General features: G+C 38.7%; 1 protein-coding gene and 1 pseudogene across 3 annotated transcripts in view; one reads left to right on the top strand and one right to left on the bottom strand.

Moving 5' to 3' along the window:
• The first annotated feature begins 1201 nt into the window (after positions 1-1201).
• Positions 1202-2389, top strand: LOC112824448 (forkhead box protein H1 pseudogene; annotated as a pseudogene).
• A 2053-nt stretch (positions 2390-4442) lies between these two features.
• WDR47 (WD repeat domain 47) overlaps positions 4443-16586 on the bottom strand; it is a 58821-nt gene continuing 46677 nt past the window's right edge. For all 3 annotated transcript variants that reach the window (XM_025872338.2, XM_025872339.2, XM_073896205.1), the window contains 6 exons: positions 15369-15526; positions 13606-13775; positions 12512-12682; positions 11481-11612; positions 7485-7703; positions 4443-4619 (listed from right to left, as the gene is read on the bottom strand). In XM_025872338.2, coding sequence (XP_025728123.1) covers positions 4477-4619; positions 7485-7703; positions 11481-11612; positions 12512-12682; positions 13606-13775; positions 15369-15526 — 993 coding nt within the window. In that variant the 3' untranslated portion in view covers positions 4443-4476. The remainder of the gene's footprint in view (positions 4620-7484; positions 7704-11480; positions 11613-12511; positions 12683-13605; positions 13776-15368; positions 15527-16586) is intronic.

The following is a 16586-nucleotide window of genomic DNA, read 5'->3' as shown; positions in this document are numbered from 1 at the left end:
ATATTATCTTGTGTTTTTGATAACGGCCACCCTAATGGGTATGAGGTGGTATCTCATTGTGGTTTTCATTTTCATTTCCCTGATGAGTAGTGTTAAGCATCTTTTCATGTGCTTATTGGTCACTTGTCTATCTTCTTTGGAGAATGTCTATTCAAATACTTTGCCCATTTTTTAATCTGGTTCGTTTTTTGGTTGTTTTTGTGCTGTAGTTCTTATATATTCTGGATATTAATCCTTTACCCCATATATGATTTGCAAATATTTTCTCCCATTTCGTGGGTTGTATTTTCTCTCTGTTGATTATGTCATTTGGCTTATTACAGTTAAAAACATTTTTTTAAATAAAATTTAAATCAGACATCTGACACTTCTGTGGGGAGGAGCTAAGAATTTCTGCACCCCCTCATCCCTACTCTCCTTCCCCATACTCCCACTGAGAAGGGTTCAGAGAATGTAGATACTTCAGTTCTCTTGCTTTCTCTTCCACATGAACCTCCAGGAATCTATTCACCTCCATGGAGAAGACAGTGTGGAGCCATGGGGAAAAGGACATATGCAACTGGGTAGTTATTACAATAAGTAATATAATTTCTAGTGCTTATTATTGTCTAATGCACTGCAAAATGAATTCCATACCCCATATATAGGAGGATCTTAAAGTTCTCTCCTTGAAGGTAGAATAATTTTATGAACATTTTTGTTTTACCATGAAGTTGAGCTGGTCTGTATCAAGAAATGCTTTTTTCCTAGTTTTAAACTTAACACTAATGACCTGCTGTAATATCTGCAATGTATGAAATTAAGCATGAAAGTAAACTGAAGAGGAGACCGTGGCATACTTTTAGCAGAATTCCCCTCTGCAAAGGTAGGAAAACTGTGTATCTACTGAATATACACAACTACAACTAATGAGATTTCATTTCTTTCTAAAGCACTCAGTTCAACATCTTTGTTGTCTAATTTACAATTTATATATTTTGCTGGACTTTTATTAATCAACTTTCCCAATATATCCAGGTTGGAAAGTTCTTTAGATCTTGAATAAGACAGACAGGAGACACATAAAAGTCAGGCAGTTGCCCAAGTGTTAAAAAGTAAGTTAGTAGAGGGCCTCAGGCCCCCAGCCTTGCCTCACCACACTGCCCCATTGCCTTGCCTCCACGGGGCCAGGGCCCTGCCCACGGTGCGTGCCTCCCCTTGCATGGGGCCCTGCAGCAACCCACGCCTGGGGCTTCCTGGGTCGGAGTCGTCCTCCCAGACCCCCAAGAGGAGGAAGAAGAGATACCTGCGGCATGACCAGCCCCCTACACCTACTTGGCCATGATTGCCTTGGTGATCCAGGGCGCACCCTCCCGCAGGCTGAAGCTGGCCCAGATCATCCGTCAGGTCCAGGTCGCGTTCCCCTTCTTCAAGGAAGACTACGAGGGCTGGAAGGATTCCATCCGCCACAACCTCTCCTCCAACCAATGCTTCCGCAAGGTGCCTAAAGACCCAGCGAAGCCCCAGGCCAAGGGCAACTTCTGGGCAGTCGACGTGAGGCTGATCCCGGCGGAGGCGCTGTGGCTGCAGAACACGGCCCTGTGCCGGCGCTGGTAGAGCAGGGGCATGCGGGGAGCCTTCGCCAAGGACCTGGGCCCCTACGTGTTGCACGGCTGGCCCTACCGGCCGCCCAGTCCCCAGTCGCCACTCAGTGAGGGCTTCAGCATAAAATCTTTGTTAGGGGACCCCAGGGAGGGGGCACCACGAAGCAGCCCAGGTCCGGCAGGCTCTGGGCACAGTGGGGAGAAGGTGGTGCCCACTCCACCCCTGCCCTCTGAGAGGCCTCTGTGCCCCCTCTGCCCCCTTCCCGAGCCCATAAAAGCAGATGTGGAGACTTCCCAGGGTGAACCAGCAGGCCCTCGCCCCTCTCCCCTGAGCACAGAGCCTGGCCCCTCCACTTACTGCAGGGTTCTCCAGATCCTGGAGGACTGTCCAGTGGGAGTCACAGGGCCTCGCTGTGGGGGCAGCTGCCCACCTCTTACTTGCCCATGTACACTCCCAATGTGGTAATGCCCTTAGCTCCACTACCGCCCACACCCTGTCCCCAGTGCCCACCTTCAACCAGCTCAGCCTACTGGGGGGTGGCCCTGAAACTCATGGCCCCCCAGGGCTGCTCCAGGATCTAGATGCCCTCTTCCAGGGAGTGCCACCCAACAAGAGCATCTGTGATGTGTGGGTTAGCCACTCCCGAGATCCAGCTGCCTCCACCCCAGGCTGGCTACTCTCCTGGTATAGCCTGTGAGGCTCCCAGGGCAGGGGAGCTTTCCTCTCCTATCCCTTCCTGCCACCACTGGCTTGTTGGGGAACGAGGGCCAAGAGGTCCAAGAGGTGTCTGTGGCCACGGCAGCCTTGAAACACCAGGCACCAGCGGTGCCGAGAATCCACCATGTTTATTGGACTACCCCCACAAAGGGCTGTGGTCTAGCTAGGCACCACCCTGGCCCTGATGGTCAGTCATGCCTCTCCTACCCCCCAGAGGCAAGACTGGAAAGAGTGGGGACTTTCCTTGCAGCAGCCCCTTCCTGATCCCACTTTCTCTGTCGGTTTATCCTTCTTTCCATCCATCCATCCATCCATCCATCCATCACCATGTGTCACTTCCCCTCCCTGGCTCCGGGCTGTGGGAGAACCTAAATGGTGGCTCCAGCCTGAAGTCCTGTCCTCCCTCATGTGCCTGGGAATGAGGTAGCAGCACCTTTTTGGGGAAAGGAAATCAAAATTCTGCTTGGTTTTGGTGGTGGTAGTGGGGAAGATAACAGTAAAGAGTAGACAAAAAAAAAGTAAGTTAGTAGAAGAACTTTATTTAAGTAATCTCTATACCCAACATGGGGCTCAAACTCACAACCCAGAGATCAAGAGTCACATACTCCACCAACTGAGCTAGCCAGGCACCCCAGCAGAAGAACTTTAGAAAGAAATTGATTGTGGGGGGGGGGTGCCTGGGTGGCTCAGCCGGTGAAGCATCTGTCTTCGGCTCGGGTCATGATCCCAGGGTCCTAGGATCGTGTCCCACATCGGGCTCTTTGCTCGGCAGGAAGCCTGCTTCTCCCTCTGCCTGCCGCTCTCCCTGCTTGTGCTCTCTTTCTCTCTCTCTGACAAATAAACAAATAAAATCTTAAAAAAAAAAAAAAGAAATTGATTGTGGGGTTCACCCACTGGACCACACCACCTCCAAGTAAACTGGAAAAAATAACACTCTAAATTGAAAGTCACAGACACTGAGGAACAGGAATATTTTTAGGGTGTCAAGAGGTCTTTATTGAAATAATAGCACAGTAACACTTCTAATATCCTTTCCACTTGTATACAATAGATTAAAAATGCTTGCTACATACAGTGCACAGACAGTTCAATAATTAGAACCAACTCAACTGCATTTGAAATAAATAAAATAGCCTATTTAATAATTTAAAGTAAAATTACTGTACAATATGAAAATAAAGATACATAAATGTTAGGATCTACAATGCCATAGGAATAAAATCATTATTCTAATTACACAAAACAGTGCAAGAAACAAATCCAAATAAGCTTTTGGAGTGCAAAGTTTAAATTTTTCCATTTCAAATTATCATGCAGACATAGCATTTCAAACCATGCTATAGTCTATGGCAAAGTTTTTAATTTTAAGAGGAAAAACGCTAGCCAGTAAATTTACTGTACCATCAAGTGTTGCATCACAAAACGCTGCCGCTCTGCTTCTACAGTACAGTTTAGAAGGGAGGTATCTTGTTGCATTCAAAAAATTGAAATTGACAAGTTTCTGAAGCAAACATATTTACCTTTTAAGCCTGAAACAAAATAATGTGACATAATAGTAATTATATCCCTGGGTTTAAGAAAAAAGAAAAGGCCAATACCACATCATGAACTAAGAAGCAGTTTTCCATCCATCTTTAAACTCCATAATGATCCTTAGTGAAAATAACCATGTAACTTTTGAGAGACATATAAAATCCTGACCTCTAGCTGACAAGTGATATAGGGAGTGTGAGAAAAGTAATTTCTGAACACGTATGTTTAATCTGTGTAGAACTTGGCTGCATTACATGTAATAATATGCTTATAGTTCAATTTCAATGTGTATATAAAACTGTTATTTAGGCAAAGACCAAGGAATGCATTTAATACTAAACCGTAAACACATCGTCCACCTTGACTTGGAGTGCACACTGACAACATAAGAGCTCTTCTGCAGATTTTGGCAACAAGACTACATACAGCAGGTCACAGCAGCACGAGCTCACATGGAAGACTGAAAGCACTGCAGAATAACACCACCCAACGGTTCCTATCAAAGGGATACATGGTAATAAGGGGCCTCCTCGTGCTAAGCCACTTTTCCGATCAGTCTATGTTCTTCAAATTTGTAATTTTCACAACTCAGTAGTCTGAAGTCTCTGTGCTTTCACTGCATAGACTGACACTGGGTGCACCCTATCCATTGTAAGTCCAGAGAGTTACAGTTCTGTCTGCAGAGGACGACAGGAAGGAAAGGTCCTGGGTGTGCCATCTGCACTGAATCACTTTGTCCTTGTGCTCCCCCACCACCATGATAGGAAGCTGTTTAGTGAGGTCCCCTAAATGGAAAAGAGAGACACTGATTTACAATACAAAATATGTATAGATTTCACAGACTTCCTGGTAACTTGAAGGCATTACAGTATACAAAGCCCTAAACTATATTAATACCTTTAAAGGCTTAAACAGGGATAAGTTCTTGAATACCTATACTAAGTAGTGTTCGGTAAAATATACACAGCAACATTTGACATAGCTGCCATTCTCTCCTTTAAACTCTCTCAACTTGACTTCTCCCTGACTTTGGTGCCACTACACCTTGGTCTCCTTTGCTGGTTTGCTGCTCCTCTACCAGGAGGCAGCCTTCAGATTTCTTGTTCCCTTTACACCCACTTCCTATGAAATTTCATCTAGTACCGTGGTACCATGGCCATTTGTGTACTGACGACTACACATTTCACCTCCAACCTTGACTTCTCACCTGAGCGCCAAACTAGTATCCAAACAGCTATCTGACATCTCACTTGATTGCCTGATAGTCATCTTAATTTGTTTAAACCGAACTCTTCATTTTCTTGCCCAAACCTGTTCCTCCTCCTACCAATTAATGGCACCATCTGGTTGCTCATACCAAAAGCCTAGAAATCAGCATTCCTCTCACTCCCTAAATTTAATCTAAACAAATTAAAATTATATCCTAAATTCAGTCACTCCCTATCACCTCCACCTCTACCACCCTAGTCCAAGCTACCATCATCCCTCACCTGAACTATTCCAATAGCCTGATCGTTACACTTATATTTACACTTATAATCCATTCTCCCTACATAACTCAAAACTATCTTTTAAACGATATCAATAGATACCAGATCAGATCACTCCCCGTTTTTAATATTCCAAAGGATTCCCATTATGCTTTTTAAAAATGTCTATAAAACCCTGCCTCTGATTTATTCTTGTCTGTCCCTCCCCTAGTTCTCTAAGTCCCAGACACACTGTCTCCTTGCAGTGTCATGAACATGCTGAATTCACTCCTGCCTCAGCACCTCCTGGCCTGGCTTGTGCCTTATCATTCAAGTCTCTGCGCAAATGTCACTTCCCTAAAGAGACCTACTCCAGCCTACCTAAAATAGCCTTCTCCATCCACACAGTCACTCTCTCCCACTTCGCTAATTTTTAATAGCACTTACCAATATCTGAAATTACAACATTTATTGTTTACTTTTTATTTACCTCCAAAATGTAAGCTCCATCAAGGAGGAAGTTACCTGTCTTATTCATCTGTCTGTCCCTACTTGATAGAAAATAAATATTTGCTTACTAAGTATTTAAAAATAAAACTAGATGCTGAAGACATAATTACACCAATTATACACTAAGTATCTTAAGTAAAAGCTAATAGGAGTTACATAATGCATATTTTAACATCTACCATCACTGAACTCAAAATGATTTTGTGTAATAAATGTTGATTCTTTCAAATGTTTTAAAATTACTTAATAAAATAAGACTATTCACACTTGATTTGTTTAATAATTTGCTATAATTCACATCAATACAGTACGAGTAATTTGTTCAGTAAATACTATAAAACTAAAATTTGAAAAATGTTATAAAGTTGATTACACCAGATTAACAACAACAAAAAGATCCCAATAGCCATAAAAATCCAAGAGAGCACAGGCAGTAATTTCACTGACATTGGCAGTAGCAATAGTTTTCCAGATATGTCTTCTAAGGCAAAGGAAACAAAAACAAAAATAAACTACTGGGACTATACATCAAAATAAAAAGCTTCTGCACAGCAAAGGAAACAATCAACAAAACAAAAAGACAACCTATGGAATGGGAGAAGATATTTGCAAATGACATATCTGATAAAGGGTTAATATCCAAAATACATAAAGAGCTTACACAACTGAACACCAAAAAGCCAAACAATCCAATTAAAAATGGGCAGATGACACGAACAGACATGCCTCCAAAGAAGACATTTAGACAGCCGAAGGACACATGAAAAGATGCTCAACATCATTAATCATCAGGGAAATGCAAATGAGAACCACAATGAGATATCATCTCACATCTGTCAGAATGGTAAATAAAAAACACAAGAAACAACAGGTGTTGGTAAGGATTTGGAGAAAAAGGAAAGGAACCCTTGTGCACTGTTGGTGGGAATGCAAACTGGTACAGCCACTGTGAAAAACAGTACGGAGGTTCCTCAAAAAATTAAAAATAGGATTACCATATGATCCAGTAATTCCATTACTGGGTATTACCCAAAGAATACAAAAACACTAATCCAAAAAGATATATGCACCCTTATGTTTATTTTAGCATTATTTACAATAGCCATGATATGGAAGCAAACCAAATATCCATCAATAGATGAATATACAAATAAGATGTGGTATACACACCATACACACAAACAATGGAATATTAACACATATATACACAATGCAATATTAATCAGCCTTAAAAAGGAATGAAATCTTGCCATTTGCAACAACATGGACGGATGGTATAATGCTAAGTGAAATAAATCAGTGACAGAAAGATAAGTACCATATGATTTCACTCGTATGTGGAATTTAAGAAACAAAGAAAAAGAGACAAACAAAAAAAACCAGACTCTATAACTACAGAGAACAAACAGATGGTTACCAGAGGGGAGGTGAGGCGGGGGGGATGGGTGAAATAGGTGCAGGAGATTCAGAATACAATTATCTTGATGAGCACCAGGTGATGTATAGAATTGTTGAATCACTATATTGCATACCTGAAACTAATATAACACTGTACATTAAATATACTGGAATTTTAAAAATAAATTAAAAAAAGTTATATATGGATTAAAAAAGAGATCCAAAACAGAATAGGAAAGACTACAAACAAGGAAGGAGGTCAATCTCCCTCACCTTGTAGGTCTGTCACCTTTATTTTCATATCATAGGATCCTGTTAGCAAGTAGTGAGCTCCAGGAGAGAATCGAACAGAGCGAACATCACTGGAATGAGGGTGATAACTTTGTACCATTCTTCCTCCTCTTATGTCATACAACATGCAGCTAGAATCTTCTTGTCCTGTGGCTAAGAGACGGCCACTGGGATCTACAGCCACAGATGCCACTGCACTACCTGTATAGAAGAAAGAATAAAAGTTTCATATGGAAAAATCAATACAGCTAAACTACAACAGCTAACTATGTTCACTGACCCAAACACTAAAAATTTAATGTAGCTTATCAAAACTGTTAAGCAAAAATTCAAATTAACATTCAACCAATAAACACTTGCATCCTTTTTAGAGACAAAGTATAAGAAATGAGAAAGTCTGTTTTTTTGTCACTTGGGGGAATCCCCTGGGACACCATTACTTATAGTGCAATAGATGAGCCACTTTTCCTAAGGCAGTGCTATCACTGCGGGCTAAGTGTCCAGAACAGTCCCATAGCAAGCTCAGAGTCTAGTTAGGGGAACAAGAAATTAAACAACAAAATATGTTTTAGGACACAGTGTAGGAGATGTCTCTAAGCAATACAGCAGTAACTGCCAAGAGAAACTAGATGAAAATAAGCACTGAGTCCACATGCTGCAGCCCTAAATCTAGACCGTGCATATTCAATGGGGGCAATAATGTGTGCCCAGGGGGTGCAAAATGGTTCTCAGGAGAAGAAAAAATCTTAAACATTAACAATAGTTTGTAGCCCTCCAAAGCTTAACCCCACCCAATAAAATCTTATTCCTAGTATTTAATGTCTCTGGTTAGGAAAAAATTTAATTAAGTTTTTCTCCTTGCATGTGCGGGGGGGAGCAATAATGAAAATAAAATTGAAGAACACTGCTCTGGACATGGTAAAGAGTCTGCACTTTAACCTAGGAGCAATCAGAAGGCACTGAAGCACTGCAAGGTATGATGGGCTTTGGTTGTTGTGTGGACCATGGACTGAAGGGGGCAAAAGTGGGAATGCAGTGTACAGTAAGGAAGCTCTTGCAGTGGTTAAGTTGAGAGGTGGTGGTGTTTTATTCCAGAGTGGTGGCAATAAAAATGGAAAGTAGTAGAGGGATTTAAGATAAATTTTGGAGGCTAAAACAACACAATTTGCTTATGAATTGGTTCTTGGAGGAAAGGAGAGAAAGAAGGATCCAGGGAGACTCTTTCTGGCATGAACAATGGGTGGTAGCACCACTTAGGTGAGGAGGTCTGAGGTAGTTTTGTTTGAGAAGAGAAGTCATGATTCAACAGTTTAAGACATGTTAAGTCTGACATATCCTCTAAGATATTCAAAAGGACATGTCAAGTAGGTGGATTAGAAATATGAGGTGGCATGTAGAAGAGGTTTGGGCTAGAGATAAAAATTTAAGATCTGTCAGCATAGAAATTACACTTAAAGCTGGAGGAATAGAATGTACTCATGTAGAAAGGAAAGAGACAAGGACCCACAGGCAATCAGACAACAAAAAGAAATAAAAGGCATCCAAATTGGTAAGGAAGACGTAACTTTCACTATTTGCAGATGACATATACGTGTATATATATAAAGAGAGAGAGAGAAAAAACCTGAAAGACTCTGAAAAACTGCTAGAATAAATGGATTTAGTAAAGTCATAGGATACAATATCAATGTACAGAAATCTGTTGCATTTTATACACCAATAATGAAGCAGAGGAAAGAGAAATTAAGAAAACAATCCCACTTACAACTGCACCAAAAATAGTAAGATCCCTAGGAATAAACCTAACCAAAGAGGTGAGAGGTCTGCTCTGAAAACGATAAAACACTGATGAAAGAAACTGAAGACGACACAAAGAAATGGAAAGACATTCCATACTCATGGATTGGAAGAATATTGTTAAAATGCCTACACTACCCAGAGCAATCTACACATTTAATGCAATCACCATCAAAATACCAATAGCATTTTTCACAGAACTAAAACAAACAATTCTAAAATTTGTATGGAACCAAAAAAGATCCCAAATAGCCAAAGCAATCTTGAAAAAGAAAAGCAAAGCTGGAGGTATCACAATTCTGGACTTCAGATTATATTACAAAGCTGTCATCATCAAAACATTATGGTCCTGGCACAAAAATAGGCACATAGATCAATAGAACAGAAAAGAAAACCCAGAAATGAACCCACAACTATATGGTCAATTAATCTTTGACACAGCAGGAAAGAATATCCAATGGGAAAAAGAAAGTCTCCTCAAGAAATGGTGTTGGGAAAACTGGACAGCCACCTGCAGAAGAATGAAATTGGATCAGATTTTTATACCATACACAAAAATAAATTCAAAATCAATTAAAGACCTAAATGGGAGACCTGAAACCATAAAAATACTAGAAGAAAACACAGGCAGTAACTTCTTTGACATTGGCCAAAGCAGCTTTTTTCTAGATATGTCTCCTGAAGCAAGGGAAGCAAAAGCAAAAATAAACTGTTGGGACTACATCAAAATAAAAAGCATCTGTACAGGGAAGAAAACAATCAACAGAACTAAAAGGCAACCCATAGGATGGGAGAAGACATTTGCAAATGACATATCTGATAAAGGGTTAGTATCCAAAATCTATAAAGCACTTACTCAACTCAACACCAAAAAACCAAATAATCCAATTAAAAATGGGCAGAAACACGAACAGCCATTTCTCCAAATAAGTCATATAGGTGGCCAACAGACACACAAAAAGATGTTCATCATCAACTACCATCAGGGAAATGTAAATAATGAGGTATCACCTCACACCTTTCAGAATGGCTAAAAGCAACAACACAAGAAACAGTATGAAGGTTCCTCAAAAAGTTAAAGACAGATAAACCTACCCTACAATGCAGCAATTGCATTACTAGGTATTTACCCAAAGAATGCAAAAACAATCAAAGGGATAGATTCATATAAGATTATATGTTTATAGCAGTATTATTTATAATAGCCAAATTATAGAGGTATCCATTGGACTTCCAATTATGGAAGGTGTCCATCAACTGATGAATGGATAAAGAAAATGTGTGTGTGTGTATAATATATAATACATGTGTATTATGCACACATTTTCTTTATCCATTCATCAGTAGAGATACACACACACACCCCCACACAGAGGCAGAAAAGGGAGTCTAAAATAAAATAAATGGCATGATACTGAAACACTCTTAAATACCACTATTTTAAAAGGTGATACAACACAAGGAACAGTATTTTCAGTTTACATGGAACAATTTAAGGTATACTGTTAAGTTTAAAATGTTTAAAATGTGAGGCATGTATTATATGCTACCATTTCTGTGTGCATGTATACATATGTTTAAAGAAGACAGAAGATTATGATATATACAAACTTGTTTATATACTTACAGATTATGTATAAAGGAATAAATAAGAAACTGGTCCCTTAGGGAAAGACACCAAGGAACAGGAGTAGGAAGAAAATGATTTTGTTTAATTTCAATTTCTGCACTATGTATTAAAAAAAAAAAGATTTTTTTTTTTTAAAGGTCTGAGTTCTAAAATAGCCCTGCTAACATGTTGTGATGAGCACTGGGTATTATAAGCAACTAATGAATCATCGAACACTACATCAAAAACTAATGATGTACTATATGTTGGTTAACTGAACATAATAATTAAAAAAAGGAAAAAAAATAAAATAAAATAGCCCTGCTAACATAATAATTAGGGCATGATACTTTATCTCCCCGGGCTTCAGTCTCCTAAGCTGAATTTTATTTATACAAAGAGAGTAACAGATGGAAGTATTTTGAAAGAATTTAAGGTAATAAATGAAATACCAAGTATTTACTATTTGTTCCTGTTTTTTTAACATATGTGTTGCAGAGGAGAGGAAGTAGATAAGTGCATTTTACAAAGTTTCTTTCTCATATAAATTCATTTAAATTCCAAAAACCTACCAGTCCCATGGAATGTTGTGCCAACAACACGAACACAGCTTGGAACCCGAAGATCCCAAAACCTGACAGTCTTATCTTGGGAACCAGACGCAATCATCCAGCCACTCCAGGTATAAAGTGCTAAAATATGGCCTATAAAAGATCATATACTCAGTTACTACTGTGAAACAAACAGTACTTTTCCTTAACACATTCAAAGGCCCCTCATTATTGGGCATGTGATGATCTAGTTAATCAAACACACTGACTGGTAGAGATTTTCCACATGTATCAAATATATTGGCAATTTTATTTATTTTTAAGATTTTATTTATTTCTTTGTGAGAGAGAGAAAGAGCACACAGGGAGAGTGAGAGAGAGCAGGACACTCCCCTCCCCACTAAGCAGACAGCCTGATGCGGGACTCAATCCCAGCACCCTGAGATCATGACCTGAGCCAAAGGCAGACGCTTAACTGACTGAGCCACCCAGGCACCCCTATATTGGCAATTTTCAAAAAATTAAATTCAGTAAAATCCACAACATGAAAACCATACTAAACAATCTGTTTTGTGATTCAATATTTCAGGCTATCATAATTAGTACTGAAAAAATATTATCATTTTAAATTATAGCAAATTATGGCAAAGCACAGGACTGTGGGGTTATCAGAACACTGGCTTTGCAAGAGACAGACCTGAGGTAATATCTCAGTTCTGCCATGTTTAGTTGTAAGATACTGGTCAGGTCTTGCCTTTTCAAGTTTTGTTTATTTCATGTGTAAGATAGAGATAAAACTTCGGGATGTATAAGGTTGTTGTGAAGATTAAATTAAGGAATTATCTGTATAAGCAAAGGATTTAGCACACCAGAGAAATTTATTTATCATTACCGTGTTGTTATCCAAAGTTCCCAATTTAAATTTTTAAAATAAAAATTTCCTGTCTTGAAGAAGTCCCTTTTGATAAAATATACCCCATTAATGAAAATGCAGAGGGAGAAAAAGCACAGCTTGAACAAAAAGAAAAGTAGCATCTAAGACTATTGCATACCGGTATGTCCACTCAGAGCATGCAGGCCCTGTCCTCTTTGACAATCAGTTGTATAAATGTTACAATCCCCTGCTCCAGCACTTATCAAAATAGCTCCACCACTTTCTGGGCCTTCCATAAATGCCAAGTCTCTAATTGTCCCATCATGCATACTAAATTCCAGATCCGGTCCTGAAACAACAATAAGAATTTAAAAAAAAGATGCTGCTCATTACTGTGATAATTTGAGATTGCTAAACTGTCTCAAAACTAAGCAAGAACAATGGTAGAGAGGTGTGGTTTATACTTTCATTTAGGGATTAATACTATAATCAATTTCACTTTACTAAGAACTTGAAGGTTTTTTGGGGGTTTTTTATTTTTTAAGATTTTTTATTTATTCACTTGAGACAGAGAGGGCAAGCGAGAGCATGAGCTGGGGGGAGAAGCAGGCTCCCCAGTTGAGCAGGGAGCCTGACTTGGGACTCGATCCCAGGACTTCGGGATCATGACCTGAGCTGAAGATAGACACTTAACCAACTGAGCCACCCAGGCACCCCAGCAAAGAACTTTAAGAAATCAAAATACTGATTCAGTTATCATCATACCTAAAACAGAGCTATACATAGTTATCTTCTAATGAAATGAAAGAGAAGACAGGTACACTCTGTAACATATTCATTGATGCACTGTTAGTAGTTAAACTACTACTAATAATTTTTTTAAGATATTATTTATTTTATTTGAGAGTGAGCGAGCGAGCACAAGCAGGTGGAATGGCAGAGGAAGAGGGAGAAGCAGACTCCCCACTGAGCAGGGACCCCTGACGTAGGGCTCTGAGATCATGACCTGAGCCAAAGGCCGAGGCTTAACCAACTGAGCCACCAAGGTGTCCCTGATAACAACAGTTTTCTAATTATTAGACAACAACTATAAGAACTTACTAAAGAATCATGCCTTATGAAGGCAACTAAGCAATTATAATATTAAAAAAAACTCTCAAGGCTATATTCTTAGATTATATTGAAAATAATACAGAGATATATCAAAGATACAACACAGGGAAAACATTAAGAATACACTGGTAAGCTACTGCTTACATACTTGGGACCTACCTGTTGCATTACAAGTCTCTGCATTGAAGGGCAGAACTTTGACATATTTGTCATTTGATCCTGTTGCTAATAACTGTCCACAAGGACTCCAGGCCACACAGTAAATGGATCCTTTATGATGTTTATTCCTTTTAAAACGTACCACTGGCTGCTTAGGGATGTCATGTGCACTAAAAAGAAAAATTACAGAAAGACATTTCAATTTCTTGCTTGCTAAAGTTAATGAAGTTCTATATTATGTTTTTGAGGGAGGGAGCAAAAAAGTATCAGACAACATGTCAATAACAATTTTCAAAATCTTGGAAGAAATAAACTTAAAGCATATTTAAAATCCAAAAGTAAAACTATGAACTATTATTAGACTAACCTAACTCCTATTTCAGACCACATAGGAAATAAGATTATTTTTTAAAAAGTCTCCATTTCACATATTTTTCATGGATTCTAACTCAGAAACAGAGGAATGAAAAAAGAGTTATTAATGCTTCCAAATTCAAAAAGTTCAAAAAACATCAAAAATATAATATGAGCAATTGCTTGGGGCTGAGGGAAGGCAAGGGATCAATAAAAAATAAAAGAAGCAAGAACTCGTTCTGGAGTTTCAAATCTGGCAAGGGTTGATGTCATGACTATCCACACACAATAAGGCAGGTATAAGTGTTCTGGTCCAGTACAAAGTACTAGGTCTTAAAGGACAGGAAGAATTTTTACAGAAAAAGATGATGGCAGGAGAATAGCTCCAGTGAAGATAAAATATAGTAGGGAAAGTGCCAGCTGACTGTGCAGTATGGGAAACAGTCTGTGGGGCGAGCAGGGAGAAGCCCAAGGTGTTCTGGAGACTGAGCGGGATGGACACTGTAGTAGGTGAGGAGCTGCAGGCATGGCTGTGGAATGTCCTGAATAACCATGCTCCTCAAGAGTGTGGCTTTTAATGGGAGTCAAACATTGGTTTAGTGGAGTAAGAGCATCTTACCTGCACTTTAAAACACAGACCAATATTAGGATACTAAAGAAATTATTGGATATGATAACATCAAATCTATGTTAAGAAAATTGTATGTTTTTGGAGATTCATCCTAAAGGGTGAAGTGACATATCTAGGATTTTACCTTAAAATACCTTAGCAAACAAAAAGGATGAAGCAAATAGGACAAAAATCTTGACAATTACTTCATTTCACTGTACTAATCTCTACTTTCATATATGTTTGAAAAGTTTCACAATTAAAAACAGAAAAAGAAGACTGATAAATAGCCAATACCTAGAAGGTGCTTAATACTGATCTAGAAAATACATCAGATCAAAAGATTCTTTTTAGCTGCATATCTAACTCATGACCTAATCAAAACATTTTATGACAAAAATTTCTAAAATTAGTCAATTAGGGCCCCTGGGTGGCTCAGTCGTTAAGTGTCTGCCTTCAGCTCAGGTCATGATCTCAGAGTCCTGGGAAGGAGCCCCGCATTGGGCTCCCTGCTCAGTGGGAAGCCTGCTTCTCCCTCTCCCACTGCCCCTACTTGTGTTCCCTCTCTTGCTGTGTCTCTCTCTGTCAAATAAATAAATGGAAATCTTTAAAAAAATAAAATAAATAAAATTAGTCAACGATTCTTATGTATATTTCTTAAGCATTGAAAATAAAAATTTAAAAGCTTAATAAAAAGAAAAAAAAATTAAACACTACTGAATGGCAATTCTGAAAAAGGAACCAATATAACTAAATTAAAAACTAAAGCAAGAATGACAGTACAAACGACCTATCTTACCTTGGATCAATTACTTCTGGATAGGCACATACTCTCAGAGTTTTTGAATTTGAACCTACAGCATATAAACCACCACCCGGATGAAAAGCCACTGCTCTAACAGCTTGTGTGTCTTCTAGGGTATTAATACAAACAAATTGCTTTTTTGATTTGTCATCCTGTGGAAAGAATAAATATGAAAGTCATCTTATGAAAAAAATGAAATTGAAAGAATTCATCTTTAGCCCATTTTAAATTCATTTGAACAGTATTATTCACTTTATCACTTTATGTTCACTACCTATAATCTTGTATTATTTTAAATGACAAATCCAAATTAACCCAAATTTTTCCTTTTTGCTGCCCATTGCTGAACTAAGTTCAGAAAGCTCATAACCACTGAAGTTTTTCTTTGCTTACTATGACAAAACATAAGGCTATGCATTCTCATATAAAGTTATCTTTATCAAGAAAAAAACAGCCCACATATATATTTTTTATAAAATTAACATAATATCATTTGTGTTTCTGAAAGTAGGAAGTATAAAAGACTATTACTCAATCCACTTCCACTTGGGTGGGGGTGGGGGAGGATAGTTTACCATTATCTCCAGCAATGAATACTTTAATATTTCAAACTGAAATTGTAAAATACTTTTAAAATTATAAAAATGATTTTAATCACATTTAATTTGAACCTCATTTTTATTTTAAACTGTCAACTTATCTGTCCTCTTCTGAGGAAGGCAAGCTGAAGCAGTTCTATATAAAAGCTTATTATTTTTTAAAAAGTCTCCATTTCACATATTTTTCATGGATTCTAACTCAGAAACAGAGGAATGAAAAAAGAGTTATTAATGCTTCCAAATTCAAAAAGTTCAAAAAACATCAAACATATAATATGAGCAATTGCTTGGGGCTGAGGGAAGGCAAGGGATCAATAAAAAATAAAAGAAGCAAGAACTCTTTCTGGAGTTTCAAATCTGGCAAGGGTTGATGTCATGACTATCCACACACAATAAGGCAGGTATAAGTGCTATTAATATCATTTGAAACTACCCTGCTATCCTGACCACGATGGACTGGACCTGGAACTGGGTGTAGTCAACAGACCTAACTAAATCCTGCCCTTGGAAAGTATGGAGGTCAAGTACACACACAAAGGCAAGTCACTTCAGCTCTAGGACCCATAGTGACTATATCAATAAAGAGATTATGCCTCTCCCTACACAAACTTTT

This window comes from Callorhinus ursinus, unplaced genomic scaffold (assembly GCF_003265705.2).
Source record: "Callorhinus ursinus isolate GAN/ISIS: 27379988/994484 unplaced genomic scaffold, GSC_fseal_2.0 scaffold9, whole genome shotgun sequence".
Taxonomy (NCBI): Eukaryota; Metazoa; Chordata; class Mammalia; order Carnivora; family Otariidae; genus Callorhinus; species Callorhinus ursinus.
Note: the sequence above shows the minus strand (reverse complement) of the source record. Positions and strands in the feature narration are given on the sequence as shown.